This window comes from Lithobates pipiens, unplaced genomic scaffold (genome assembly GCF_037356315.1).
Source record: "Lithobates pipiens isolate NorthernLeopardFrog02 unplaced genomic scaffold, aLitPip1_a1.2 Scaffold_18, whole genome shotgun sequence".
Classification (NCBI taxonomy): Eukaryota; Metazoa; Chordata; class Amphibia; order Anura; family Ranidae; genus Lithobates; species Lithobates pipiens.
Genome location: NW_027507758.1, coordinates 137,446,634 through 137,461,731, shown reverse-complemented (window position 1 = coordinate 137,461,731; position 15,098 = coordinate 137,446,634). Strand labels below are relative to the sequence as shown.

Genomic DNA, 15,098 nt, shown 5'->3' with positions numbered 1-15,098 from the left:
GTTCAGTTCGCACCAGAATTTGCGAACAGGCAAAACATTTGTGCGAACACAGTTAAAGACTATGGGACACTAACATGAAATATCAAAAGTGCTAATTTTAAAGGCTTATATGCATGGTATTGACAAAAAACGTGTTTTGGGACTTGGGTCCTGCCCCAGGGGACATGTATCAATGCAAAAAAGTTTTAAAAAGTTGTTTTTTCAGGAGCAGTGATTTTAATAATGCTAAAAGTGAAACAATAAAAATGAAATATCACACCTGGGGGGTGCCTTTAGTCTGCCTGTAAAGTAGTGCATCTTTCCCGTGTTTAGAACAGTACCCCAGCAAAATTACATTTCTAAAGGAAAAAACGTCATCTAAAGCTGCTCGCAGCTGTAATGTATTGCTGGATCTCAGCAAAATAGATAAAAATCATTGAAAAAAAATGGCATGGGTCCCCCCCAGTCCATTACCAGGTCCTTTGGGTCTGGTATGAATATAAAGAGAAACCCCGCACCAAAATTTCAAAAAATAATTGTGTAGGGACCCCCCAAAAACTGGTTTGGATATTAAGGGGAACCCTAAGCCAAATTAAAAAAAAAATGCTGTGGGGGTCTCCCACAAAACCCGTACCAGACCCTTATCTGAGCACACAACCTGGCAGGCTGCATAAAAAGGGGGGGCGAGAGAGTGCCCCCCTCCTGAATCATACCAGGCCAAATGCCCTCAACATGGGGAGGGTGTTTTGGGGTCCACAACCATGCCCAGTGGTTGTGGGGAACTGCAGACGGGGGGGCAAAGCAGAATCTGGATGCCCCCCTTAACAAGCGGACCCTCAGATCCCACCCCCCCTATGTGAATGGGTATCGGGTACATTGTACCCCTACACATTCACCAAAAAAAGTGTCAAAAAAGTAAAAATGACAGGAGACAGTTTGGGATAATTCCTTTATTAAAAAAAAAAAAAGCCCATTGCCCATTCATCTTTGATCACAGCGACGACTCAAGGGGAAAAAAATGAAGAAAGCCCAGGCTTTGTGCATTGACAGCTCTTATATAGCTGAGGGTGGGGCCACCAGGTGATGTAAGTGGGTGACTCCTTCCCTTCTGATGTCATGTGATGTCAGGTAACGTCAGAGGGGACGGGGTCACCCGTTTACATCACCGGGGGGCTCTGCCCTCAGCTATTCAATGCAAAAAGCCTGCAGTCACGGGGCGCCTCCCATTAAAGTGGAGTTTTTCTGTTTTTGTTTTCTCGGGTCTGTCGGGGCTGTGATCGAAGATGGATGGACATCGTGGGACATGTTTATTTTAAATAGTTTTTTAATAAAGGACAAACTGTCTCCTGTCATTTTTACTTTTTTTGGTGAATGTGTAGGGGTACAATGTACCCGATACCCATTCACGTGTTGAGGGCATGTGGCCCAGTATGGTTCAGGAGGGAAGGCGCTCTCTCGTCCCCCTCCCTTTTCCTGTGGCCTGTCAGGTTGCGCGCTTAGATAAGGGTCTGGTATGGATTTTTGGGGGACCCACACCATTTTGTTATTTAATTTTGGCGCGGGGTTACCTTAAAATCCATGCCAGACTTGAAGGGCCTGGTATGGATTTTGGGAGGGTCCTACGCCATTCTTTTTTCAATTGTGGCACGGGGTTCCCCTTAATATCCATACCAGACCTGAAGGGCCTGGTAGGGATTTTGGGAGGGCCCTACGCCATTTTTTTTACATTTTGGCACAGGGATCCCAATAATATCCATACCAGACCCAAAGGGCCTGGTAATGGACTTGAGGGGGGGAAACGCATGCCGATTTTTATCTATACGGCTGAGATCCTGCAATACATTACAGCCACAAGCAGTTTTGAATTGAATCTTTTTCTTTAGAAATGTAATTTTGCTGCTCTCATTCAAAAAAATATGTACGGCTGATATGTAAACACCCTTACATAGTGTGGGGCGTGGACATGATTGGCCAACAACATCCTGCCTTTGGCCAATCATGGCTCTCACAGCAGAGCGCACTGTGATTGGCCAAAGCATGCAGGTCAGATGTATGCTTTGGCCAATCAGCCAATCGTCAATGAACTGCAATCTCGCAGTGCATTGATGGCCTCGCCGTTCATTATGGGGCGTTCCGCAGGCGCTCGAATGCCCTATAATCTTCTCAATTCGACGAACGGGTGAACACCGATGTTGGAGTCGAACTTACGTTCGACTTGAAACATCGGGTTCATCCCTACTGTACACTATATCTCTTTAATGGGCACATACAATACAACAATAAACAAATCTAGTTTCACACAGTACAGGAAGTGAAGGTGAATCTCCTTAATGTGGGTACAGACAGTAAAAAAGCAATTCTAGTAGACTAGGAAAAGGTAGGATAAGGTTTTTATTGTTGCCTATGGCCACAGTAAGGTTTAATAATCCTCCATATTTTAGCCCAAACTAGAACAATACATGGAAAAAAAAAATTTCCCTAAAGAAAACCATAATGGTATTCGGTCATGTGTATTTTACATTGTTTTTAAATCAAATACTACGTAAATGTAAGTTATGAAGTTAATAAAATCTTCAGACATGTGTGAAAATGTTCTTATGCCTTAACAGAAATGTAATTGTACTAAAAATGAATATACGGTAACATTTCATTTCTGTACATGACATTATTTAATGTATTGTTACAAATTACCTTTTTACAAATTATTTCAGCTTGCAGCCAGATATGATTCAACCACACTGCCAAAAACCTCAGATATCACTCAGAAAAAGAAAAAAAATGTCTGCGAAAATTGTGTTGAACTGGCTGCTGGCAATAATGACAGATACATTATATGAAGGTCTCATATAAACGAGGAGTATGATTACAGTACCAATGTTACTTCTTAAATCAACATTATACCACATGACTTGTACTTATAAAATAACAATGAAACACATGGAAGTAAAACAAAGTGATATTAAATTTCCATAAACAGTGTTTGACATATCAAAATGACTATACAAACGACCACTCAGTAGTAGTTATTAGTCCATATGAGCTCAAAATCAAAAGTCCTCAACCAACACAAATATTCTACCAAAGTAAAGGAAGCTTGTTAAAAAAATCTCTTCCAACAATAACCTGAAAATAGGCCTCTAAAGACAGAGTTGTAATCATTTTTTGACATCAATATGTGCCTCTCTACCCAAACCACTGCAAGACTGTAATCAAGTATCAGGGATTTCTCAGGTTGCAGCTGCTCTGAACTCAAGGACAAAGTTGCATGATCCTTCCAAAGGACTCCATCCCACACTTACAAGGATGGTATGCTCCACTAATCACATATAACACAAGGGATTGGTAGAACATACCGTCACTGTATGTGTGGAATCAAGTCCTTTGGAGTTGGAAAGCTCAGGTGATTTTATCCTTGAGTTTAGAGCAGCTGCTTCCTGGGGTATCCCTGCTGCTTGATTACGGCCTTGAAGCAGTCTGGGTGGAGAGTTGTTTACTGATGTAAAAAAGCGATTACACCTCGATCTTTAGAGGCTTATTCTCTGTTGAATGTGGTATTCACTCATTTGGTGATGGGATGCACATTGGAAGACTTCCTGTAACAAGACTGCTTCTTTTACTTTGGTGTAATATTATTGTTGGTTGAGCATTTTTATTTTTTAGCACGCTTAAACTAATAATTACTCATTGGTTGCTTCTTTGAACAGTTAGTTGTGTCACACTGTTTATGGGACTTTATTATTACTTTGTTTTACTTCAACGTGTTTCATTGTTTATTTATAAGTACAAATCATGTCTAGGGTCGTTCAGATAACTTACTGCCCCAACTCAAAATTGTACCTGAAAACCTCCCTTTTTCCCTAAATAAGAATGCTGACACTGTAAGTATGTAAATGGCCGTTTGGCCTTTTATTAACTCAAAACTATATTTAAACATAAAACTTCATAAATGCTCCAGCTCTAATGCGAATAAATGATTGTAGATCCTTGACGACATCATCTTCCAAACTTTGGAATCTGTGGTACCTCTAAGTTATATTCTGTCCCCAGGCGCAAACACTGCCTCGAGGACTCGCTAACTGACCACAGACCCCTACCACCTTACTACCCGGTAGTCTAGACTGAACTATACAAACTGGGAGGACTCCATATCTGAGATGGGTCCCACCATTTTATCAAATACCTAATTTTGTATCCCTCGTCAAGGACGCCAACCGCAATGACCCTCTTCATTTATTACAGCAAAAACCTCTTCCACCAGGGTGGGAGGTTTGATATGTTCCACCATCGATTTTTCCCCTGCAACTGATGCCTCCTCGTTCCTCCCCTCAACTATTATCCAGCTCCTCTCCACCCTGCACAAAACTCTTCCAATCAGGTAAGAGACAGTTTATTCTGACTAAACACCCCTCTTTAACCTATCGCAGTCTGGTAGTTCCTTCCACCCTGCCATGTATGCCCTGCGCTTACATTTCTTTCCAGCATTGTACATGTCTTGTGGCATAATGTTGATTTAAGAAGTAATATTGACACTGCAATCATACTTATCAGATATCATGTACTTGCCACAATGGCAGGACCAGGCCATTGTGTAGTTTGTGTGCAGAATATTCCTGGAAATATAATTTAATCACAGTGTATTTGACTTACGTTTCCTGAAAGTAACATTTCAGAGTTCCCCAGCCCCACTGATTACTTTATGAGTCTTATATCTTTAGTCATATATAAGCCAAGGGTACCGCATATCTTGGAACTGAATGCGTGATTATAGCAGGTATATCCTTCCATTTAGCATTTTGCTTGTGAATATCTACAGTGACCTTTTAGAGGGTTGTGTTTTTTGCTAAATAAAAGTGAAATTTTATGTAAATTTTTTCTGAAATAAAGCCTGAATCCATTTTTTTAATTGACACATGAAAACACTGTCAGGCTTTTACTACTTAAGAGGTCTCTAACCGCCACTGAGTGATTCTGCTATGAACAGGGGGGACACCACTTCCAACTTCCCACTGCATCCAAAAGGGGTCTATCATCGACAATAATTTTGGTGTGGTACCTCCTCCCTTCTCACCCTGCTGTGATATTCAAAAAGCACAGCACAGTGATGATGCTACAATTGTGCTTTGTGAATGGCACAGCAGAGGGTCAGGGGTAAGGCAAAATACTGGAACTGGTATCAATCATATAAACTGTTCCAATGCAGTAGGGACCCAAAACAAATGGGTTGATTTACTAAAGAAAAATAGACTGTGCACTTTACAAAGTGCAGTAGCACTCTGCAGTGCAGTTGCTCCAGAGCTTAGTAAATGAGCAGAAGCTCTGCTGACTTCCATCATTCAAAGTGAGGCTTTGGGGTTGATTTACTGAAGGCAAATAGATTGTGCACTCTGCAAGTGCAGTTGCTTCAGAACTTAGTTAATGCCCAGGTCCACACTGAGCTGCAGGAATGAAGCTGTGCTAGTTGAGCTGAAATACCGCGTGTCAGTCCCAATTTCGGCGGTGATTTCACAGACATCTGTGCGGGTTTCTGCACAGATATCAATGGAAATCGCAAAAAGTAGTACAGAAACTAGGGCAGTGCCATTGTCAGCGATTGCTGTTGATTTGACATGCAATTTGACATGTCAAAACGCACCAATGTGAACCAGGTCAATAAAGCAAACCTTCACTTTGCAAGAATACCCAATCACATGCAAGGAAAAAAAGAACAGCATTATTGTTTGCACATGATTAGATGAAGAAAGTCAACAGAACTTCTGCTCATTTACTAAGGTCTGGAGCAACTGCACTTGCAGAGTGCAACTGCATTTTGCAAAGTGCAGAGTCTCTTTGCCTTTAGTAAATCAACCCCAAAGTCTCACTGCCACATTTATTATCTTCAGCCTTGGTTCACACTAGATGTGGTTAGAATTCACAAGGAATTCGCTGCGTATTCCGCACTACATGAAAATCACAACATGATCCAGATTCTGATAAGCCCCCCGCCCGCAGACCCTCACAATCACCGGCCAGGGTTGTGAGGATGTGGCCCTTGTCCTCATCAACATGGGGACAAGGTGCTTTGAGGGGTCACAGACCCCCAAAGCATCCTCTCAATGTTGAGGGCATGTGGCCTGGTATGGTTCAGGAGGGAGGGGGGGCCGCTCTCTCGTCCCCCCCTCTTTTCCTGCGGCCTGCCAGGTTGCGTGCTCGGATAAAGGGTCTGGTATGGATTTTTTTTTTTTATTTGACGCGGGGTTCCCCTTAACATCCATACCAGACATGAAGGGTCTGGTATGGATATTTAGGGGGACCCCCACGTCAATTTTTTTTTAAATTTGACGCGGGGTTCCCCTTAATATCCATACCAGACATGGAGGGTCTGGTATGGATATTTAGGGGGAACCCCACGTCAAATTTTTTTTTAATTTGACGCAGGGTTCCCCTTAATATCCATACCAGACCTGAAGGGCCTGGTAATTGAATTTGGAGGACCCCCACGCTTTTTTTTTTTTTTTTTTTTTTTTTATCAATGACTTTTAATGAGTGTTCTCTGTATTACGGAGCCGACAATTCATAATAGCTGCGAGTGATTTTAAAGGACCTTTTTTCCTGCATAAATGACACTTTGTGCAGGGACAGTTCTAAGCACGGGAAACATGCGCCCTCTCACAGGCATACTATACACACCCCCCCCCCCCCCACGAAATTTAAAGGAATATTACACTTTTATTGTTTCACTTTAATCATTATTAAAACCACTGCTCCCGAAAAAACGGCCGTTTTTAAAACTTTTTTTTGCATTGATACATGTCCCCTGGGGCAGGACCCGGGTCTCCAAACACTTTTTAGGACAGTAACTTGCAGAATCTTTTCTCTCTGTCAAATCTTTTTTCTCTGTCGAATATTTTCTCTATATAATCTTGGACTAATAGAGGTAAGGTTAGGCACATTCGACCACAGGTTCTATAGATACAGATTATTGTCAGAGTCACGTCGAATCTCCTATTCTATATCGAACTGTTGTAACAATGAAAATGAAAATAAAGCATTAATTTATGTCGGATCTTTCGTTTTTCGGATTCTGTGCTTTCGTTATCGTTTGTCAAAACGAAAACGAAAATAGCTGAAATTCGGACGAAAATGCATTCGGACGAAAACTAATGCACATGTCTAATCAGTGTGCAATAATCTGTCACCAACCAGAAGTCTGGTGGACACAGGACCATTCATCAAAGAGATAATTCTAGATGTTCTGCATGTTTAGACCTATCTAGCCTATTGCATTGGGGTGTTAATACTTATTGTGAAGTGTATGAAAGTGTGTTGCGCTAAAACAGCTCATTTCTTTTAATGGGTTGCCCATTTACCTTAACAGACCAGAAAAAGAAACATTTTTGCTAATGTCCTGCAGCACAGCACAATCCATGATATATACACTGTGATGCACTGCTGTGTGTTGCACATTGGCAGCTACCCATAGGCGTGGGCATAGGGTGTCCCACCGGCTGCTGTAACAGGCACAAACAGGGGGATGTTTTAGGATGAGTGGTGGAAGGGGCTGGTAAATATGTAATTTACCGACCCCTTCCCTTTTTAAATGAACACAGTGAGCAGTCGGTGTGTTTGAGCTTTGGGGTGCACAGCCTAATGTAATAGGTTGAGCACATCTGTGCAGCTACTGTACTGTGCATCGGGGTGCCACTGGCAATGAATGGCCCCACACAATGTGGGTAATGCATGTTAACAAAGTGCAAAGGTGTGAGTAAAGAGGAACTGAATAAGATTTATTTTCTTCCCATTTATGTTTTTTTTATACTTTACATTTTTCTGAATGCCTTGTATGAATGGACATTTTAAACAACCATCCAATGGACAAATTTTTCATAATCTTCTGATTACAGTAATGGTATTTCCTTTACAGTTATAGTCCATGTCAGTTATTCCCACTGTTCTCTCTGTGTATTTCGTTATACATAAAGTACATACTTAATATATTACATGAAACCTATCGCATGCACAAAATGATCACAGTCATCAACCAGCACAAAATCTAAAACAATACCCTGTTCAAGATAAACAGGCACACATTTTCTAGGCTATATTTAGAATATTACATCATGAAAAACATTTGTACTCTTGTTAGTAGATTCGTACAGGTTCTTTTTTTTCATAAATGCACGTCTCTTAGATTTATAGGTACTTAAAATAAACATCTGTGACTTCTAAACTAAGTAAATATACCTATTTGATTTAATGGTTATACATCACAAAACAACAAGAGCAATATTTCAAATGCAAAAGGAAGTAAGAATTCAGACGCTTGTACTTTGACATGACTAGTTTATGAGCTTCTCTCCTTTACTGTGTGCATCTGAAAAGTATCAAAGTACTGAGAATAGTTTCTCACCGGTACCATTTGAAGAAAAACACATCCCTCCCGTCAAATGGGCAGAAGTTCATATAGGAGCCAAAGTCATTACACTTAATATCCCCATGATTTTTTAATGATCATTTTATGAAATTGCATTCTTGTACTGCCAAAGTATATATATATATATATATATATATATATATATATATATATATATATATATATATTCATGCAGGCATACATCTATTGCACCAGTCACATCATAAGATAATTATTTGTGATCAATGTACAGAGATAAAATATGTCTGCTAGCTCCATGGCGGTCAATGGATCAACAAATAAAACAGGATTCCAGTTACCGTATATTCTCGAGTATAAACCGAGTTTTTCAGCACATTTTTTAGGCTGAAAAAACACTCCTCGGATTATACTACAGTGAGGGTCTCAAGTGAGGGTGCCTATTTGCAGCTGTACCTTTGATTACTAAAACAGAGCGTGTCTCCCGCTGTGTCATGCAGTCTGTTCGGCAGCTGTCCATTGTAACAAAGCCCCACCTCCTCCTTATCCGTGACAGACGGAACATCAACACAATGCTGGGAAACTGTATCAGTGTTCCGTCTATCACAGACGAGGAGGAGGCGGGGCTTTTTTTACAATCGACGGCCACAGAACAGACTGCATGACACAGCGGGAGACTCCCGCTGTTTTAGTTATCAAAGGTACAGCTGCAGATGGGCACAGTGAGGCTGCAAATGGGCACAGTGAGGTTACAAATGGGCACAGTGAGGTTGCAAATGAGCACAGCGAGGCTTCAGATGGGCACAGTGAGGCTGGGCTGCAGATGGGCACTGTGAGGCTGCAGATGGGCACTGATGATACAGACAGGCACAGTGAGGCTGCAAATGGGTACAGTGAGGCTGCAAATGGGAACAGTGAGGCTGCAGATGGGCATTGTTTACCCGGTAGCTGCTGCATTTCCCACCCTAGGCTTATACTCGAGTCAATAAATTTTCCCAGTTTTTTTTGGTAAAATTCGGTGCCTTGGCTTATATTTGGGTCAGCCTATACTCTTGTATATACGGTAATTAAAACCAAGCTCCAGGCATTAAAACCCTCACCCCTGAATCCGCCTAGGAGTTTTTTATTAAAAAAAAAACTCTTTCCTGCTGTACTTAATCCGATCCGGTGGTGTCATGGTAGCTTCTACTTCCTTCCTCCCAATAATAATATCTTAATTCTAAAACATTATTGTTTTTCTTAATACAAATAATACTTAATAAAAATAATAAACATGTTATACTCACCTACCCTGTGCAATGGTTTTGCACAGTGCAGCCCCAAACCTCCTCTTCTGGGATCCCTCACGGGCCCTCCTGGCTCCTCGTCTTTTGTGAGTGCCCCATAGGAAGCTATAGGGGCACATGTGTGGGCTCGACCCTGAGCCACGCTGCCAATGTCCATGGACACAAACAGCAAGACTTGGCCTCGTCCCCCGCTCCCTCTTCACAGGATGTGATTGACAGCAGCAGGAACCAATGGCTCCTGCTGCTATCAATGGGCCCTGTGAGAAAGGAGAGAGAGGAGAGAGCCTCTGCTCTTGGGCACAGTGCTGTATCCAGGTCAGGTAAGTATAAGGGGGAGCTGGGGATTCTGGACACAGAAGTTTTTTGTTTGTTTTTTACCTTAATGCAGCGTATGTTTTAAGGTAAAAAAGAAAAAAAACACTTAAGGCTTTAGAACCACTTTAATATACAATAAAACATTTCAAAAATCTGTAAGACACTCTTTAGAACTCCAACATGTCTCTGCACAACATATTTCAGTACAGGTAATAAATTCATGAACCTGTAAACAGAATTAATTTGGGGTGTGCACCACATAAAGAAGAATCACAGCAACTTACCTGTTTGAACTGATCTTTGCAGACTTTTCATATACGGGGTCAACCCAAGTAACAAGCACAGACTGAGAGGAAAGGACTCTGGCACTTACATCCTTAGGCTCCAATGAATAATCGTTTTCTGAAATGATACATTCTTTTTTAATATTCATCACAGTATAACAATATTATTAACAGATAACATCCCTCATTATTGTCGATATGCTAATGATTTAAGGTCTATCTAATGCCAAAGCCTTTTTTTAATATCTTTAGAAAGAGAGTAAGCAAGAGTTAGTACCTCTGTCAGGTTTTTACTGCTTTCTATGGCCGCGTACACACGGGCGGACTGTTCGTCCAACTTTGTCCGCTGAACAGTGTTTGGGCGGACAGTCCGCTCGTGTGTGGGCTTTCAGCGGACAGTTTCAGCGGACAGTTGGACGGACAAGGTTTTTCGGAAATTCCGTAAAACTGTCCGCTGAAACCTTGTTTCAGCGAACAGTCCGCTCGTGTGTAGGCTTGTTCGTCAAACAAAGTTGCGCGCATGCTCAGAAAGGATTTTCACGCCGAAAGCTATAATGCAGTGTATAGGACGTCGTGTTTTTCGTCCCGTCGTACGTGCCGTTCACGTCATCGCGCACGGTTTCAGCAAACTGTTCGTCCGTCATGTGTGGCCATGTCCGTCCATGCTAAGTTTGAGCGGACTGTTTGCCGAAACTGTTGGACGGACAAAGTTGGGCGAACAGTCCGCGCGTGTGTACGCGGCCTAAGTCTCTATTGGGGTAGGGGTAGGCAACCTTACAGAGGTGGATATCTACCTGAACAACATGGGAGTAGTCAAAGATCACTGGTCACAGTGTCACCTCCTCACACCTGATTTATACCTCTTATTGCAGGACTACCATGTTGCAAATGCGTGCATTGCAAGGCAAATCAGAGAGTGAGAAGGCAACATATCACCTCCTCACCACTTATCAACACACACTTGGATTGCTTTTCAGAGGAGTAGAATTTGTGCTCATTTACATGTAGAGTTAGGGGCTGGTAAAACAGCAGGATATAATAGAAGTCTTTGGCTAAGTGCAGAAAACCTGCAGTAAAGCTTCAATTACACTGCACTGCACCCACGGTGTATATAAACTGCAGCACATCAGTCTGAAAGCAGCCCTATACTACTATTATGTCCAGTGTATTGCTTCACATTGACCTGAAATTCTGTGTACTTCACAGCCCCCCTTTCTTCTCCAACTCTCCCAGGATTGGCTGCTCCACACCTCAGCATGATTGGTCATGTTGAAGTCATGTGGTGCCTTTCCTGGGTTTTGACTGGATGTTAGTGATCATTAGGTCTACACCACGAGACCAGCAGAAGTTCAGTGTAAGAAATACACAGGAGAAAATACATGTTGCCAAGGAGAGTGTAGAGGTGAACGGGGAGTCTACTGACATCACGACTCCACCCAACGAGCTCCAGACAACAGACACGTCCACAGAATCCGGAGCTTTGCAGAAAAAGGGGAGATATTTGACAGGTAAGGATACATGCAGGAGGCATGTATATCCTTAGAGATAAGCACTATGGCAGTAAATTAGCAATTATGAGAGTGGGTTTACATTCACTTTAATGGTGATCTCAGCATAGGTAAAAGCTATTCAGTCTCAAGGGGCGTAAGAGGACACGGGGACATAGTATAAGATTGGAGGAGAAGAGGTTTAACCTTAAACTGCGCAGAGGGTTTTTCACTGTCAGGGCAAAAAGGATGTGGTACTCTCTTCCACAATTGGTGGTGGCTGTGGGAAGTATGGATATTTTTAAGAGACTCTTGGATGTGCATCTTAACCACTTCAGCCATGGAAGGTTTTACCCCCCTTCCTAACTAGAGAACTTTTATCATGCAATGCTGTACCCAAACAAAATTTGCGTCCTTTTTTTCCCACAAATAGAGCTTTCTTTTGGTGCTATTTGACCACCTCTGCAGTTTTTATTTTTTGCGCTATACACAAAAAAAGAGCGACGATTGTGAAAAAAAAACAATATTTTTTACTTTTTGCTATAATAAACATCCACAAAAATGTTTTTAAAAAGAATTTCATCAGTTTAGGCCAATATATATTCTTCTAAATATTTTTGGTAAAAAAATCGCAATAGGCGTAATATTGATTGGTTTGTGCAAATGTTATAGCGACCACAAACTATGGGAAAGATTAATGGCATTTTTAATGGCATTTTTTTCTTTTTACTAGTAATGGGGGTGATCTGCAAATTTTTAGCGGTATTGCGGCAGACAGATCAGACATTTTTGACACATTTTTGGGACCACTGACATCTATACAGCGATCAGTGCTATAAAAATGCACTGATTACTGTGTAAATGACACTGGTAGGGAAGGGGTTAACACTGGGGGCAATCAGGGGGTTAAATGTGTGTTCCCTAGGTGTGTTCTAACTGTATGGGGATAAGACTGAGTAGAAGAGACATTTCGCTGTTCCTACATAGTAGGAACAAAAAACATTTCTCCTCTCCTTTGACAGGGATTTGTGTATTTACACACACAAATGTCCATGCTGGCCCTCGTGCATGCGATCGCGCCTGGCAGGCACTGATCGTGACTGCCAGCCACATGCATTGGGTCCCCATCCCCTCTGGTATCCCTTAAAGGAGCCCCGTATATATGGGGTTTCGCGCATCGGTGCCATTGTGCCACAGTAAATGTACAGGAACCAGTTGGGAACAAGATTAAAGAACAGAACATACAAAGAACTTACATTTGAAGAGGTTGCATTAAAAAAGAACCTAACTTTTAAAGGTACCTTTAACCACTAGCCGACCAGCTCACGCAAATATACTGCAGCAGGTCGGCTCTCCTGCGCAAATTGCCAACAGCACCTGCGCAAGCTACTATACTGGCGCTGTTGTGGGTGCGCGCGCTGCTAGCGGGCGCTCCCCCCCACCTGCATGCTCATCTTCCCGCTGCATACTGCAGGAGCATGCCCACGGGTTGCATGCACTTGGGGCCTGCCAGCCACCTGTGATCGCCTAATACAGAGGCAGCATGGGGATCTGTCTTTGTAAACAAGGTGAATCTCAAATTCTGACAGGGAACATGTCAGAGAACTACTGTTCCCATTGATTGGGAACAGTGACCTCTGTCATGTCTCAGTGAGCCACACGCTGAGGGAACACACTTAACCCCTTGATTGCCCCCTAGTGTTAACCCCTTCCCTGCCAGTGTCATTTTGACATTGATCAGTACATTTTTATAGCACTGATCATCAATGTAATAATATCAATGGTCCTCAAAAAGTGTCATTTGGGTTCAGATTTATCCACCGCAATATCACAGTTCCGCTAAAAATCGCAGATTGCCGCCATTACTAGTAAAAACAATAAAAAAGAAAAACAAGTCCCTAATTCTATCCCATAGTTTGTAGATACCATAACTTTTGCGCAAACCAATCAATAAACACCAATTGCAATTTTTTTACCAAATATGTTAAGAATATAAGAATATATATTAGCCTAAACTGATGAATAAATGTATTTTTTTGGATATGTATTATGGCAAAAAGGTTTGTTTTTTTTAATTGTCGCTCTTTGTTTGTTTATAGCGCAAAAAATAAAAAACGCAGAGGTGATCAAATACCACCAAAAGAAAGCCTTACTTGTGGGGAAAAAAGGACATCAATTTTGTTTGGGTACAGCATCAAAGGACCTTGCAATTGTCAGTTAAATTGATGCAGTGCCGTATTGGAAAATATGGCCTAGTCATGAAGGGGACAAATCCTTCCGGGGCTGAAGTGGTTAAATTCCTCCATTTTCTAGTTAGGGTCTTTTTTGAGAAGACACTGCAGGTACCAGTCTAGCAGTACCGAGGAGCAGAGGAGCAGGTAAGTAAATCTTTTTTATGCGCCCTTGACCTAAAAGAGTAAAAAAAATAAACTTGTATTGCAGGCGCAGCCCCAAAACAAGGGATTATTTTTAGGTTACCCAGATTTGGGCTTTAATGATGCAACTATGTACCCTATAAACACAATGTACTTTGTTAAACCTTTATCATTGCTATTTCAAACATATCCCATAAATATCAGATCCTAGTGGAGCAAGTCTATGGCATAGTGTGCATAGTGTTGTTCAAATAGAGCTTAAGTTTTTGCTGTCAACTTTTGATTTAAGCAAGTGATGAAGAATCCCTGTTGCCTTTCTATAGAAGTTCCAGAAAGAAATGTGACTCAGCCCCCATGGAATATACCCCCACACGGTAACAAAAAATATTAACTGCACTTTTTGCCCCCTTTATACACATCGGTAGCTAAGTATTACCAGTCCAGAAAGGTAAGTAAATTAAAAAGGCAGATACAGATCTTTGTCTGTGAAGTACAGACAGGTTCAAACTCTTTTTGATTGCTAGGTAAAGTGAGATCTGTCATCTGGTGCCAAATGTAATGTGCACTAATTTCTTGTCTGGTATTTACGCTTCATAAAATAAAATGCTATTGATTTATCTTTCAGTATATAATTATGACAGCTTATGTGCAAATTTTTATTTTTAACACTGCATGCGCAAACATATTAAGCTTTGTGATAATTATAAATCTTCAAACAGGAATTTTCACATGATCATGGCTTTTTTTTGTACACTCTTTTTTGGCAATCATCGCTAACTTGTAGTTTTAAAAAAGTTTTCCTCTTTTTATTGATATTTAAAAATGTGGTTTCATAATTACTAGCATTTAACAGTGTAATCTTATATTGATTTTTTTTTTTTTAATAAGTGTTGGTGTACAATACTGAATATAACAGGAAACATAATTTGTTAATTTGTTTTTGGAATAATGTCAAAGTTACAAACTTTTGTAATAACGATCTACAATAGTCTAATATTATAGAA

General features: G+C 41.2%; 1 protein-coding gene across 1 annotated transcript in view; it reads right to left on the bottom strand.

Annotated features, from left to right (window-relative positions):
• The window catches only part of FNDC1 (fibronectin type III domain containing 1), a 260,345-nt gene that overhangs the window by 122,984 nt on the left and 122,263 nt on the right, over window positions 1-15,098 (bottom strand). The window contains exon 4 of the mRNA XM_077486174.1: window positions 10,233-10,350. Coding sequence (XP_077342300.1) covers window positions 10,233-10,350 — 118 coding nt within the window. The remainder of the gene's footprint in view (window positions 1-10,232; window positions 10,351-15,098) is intronic.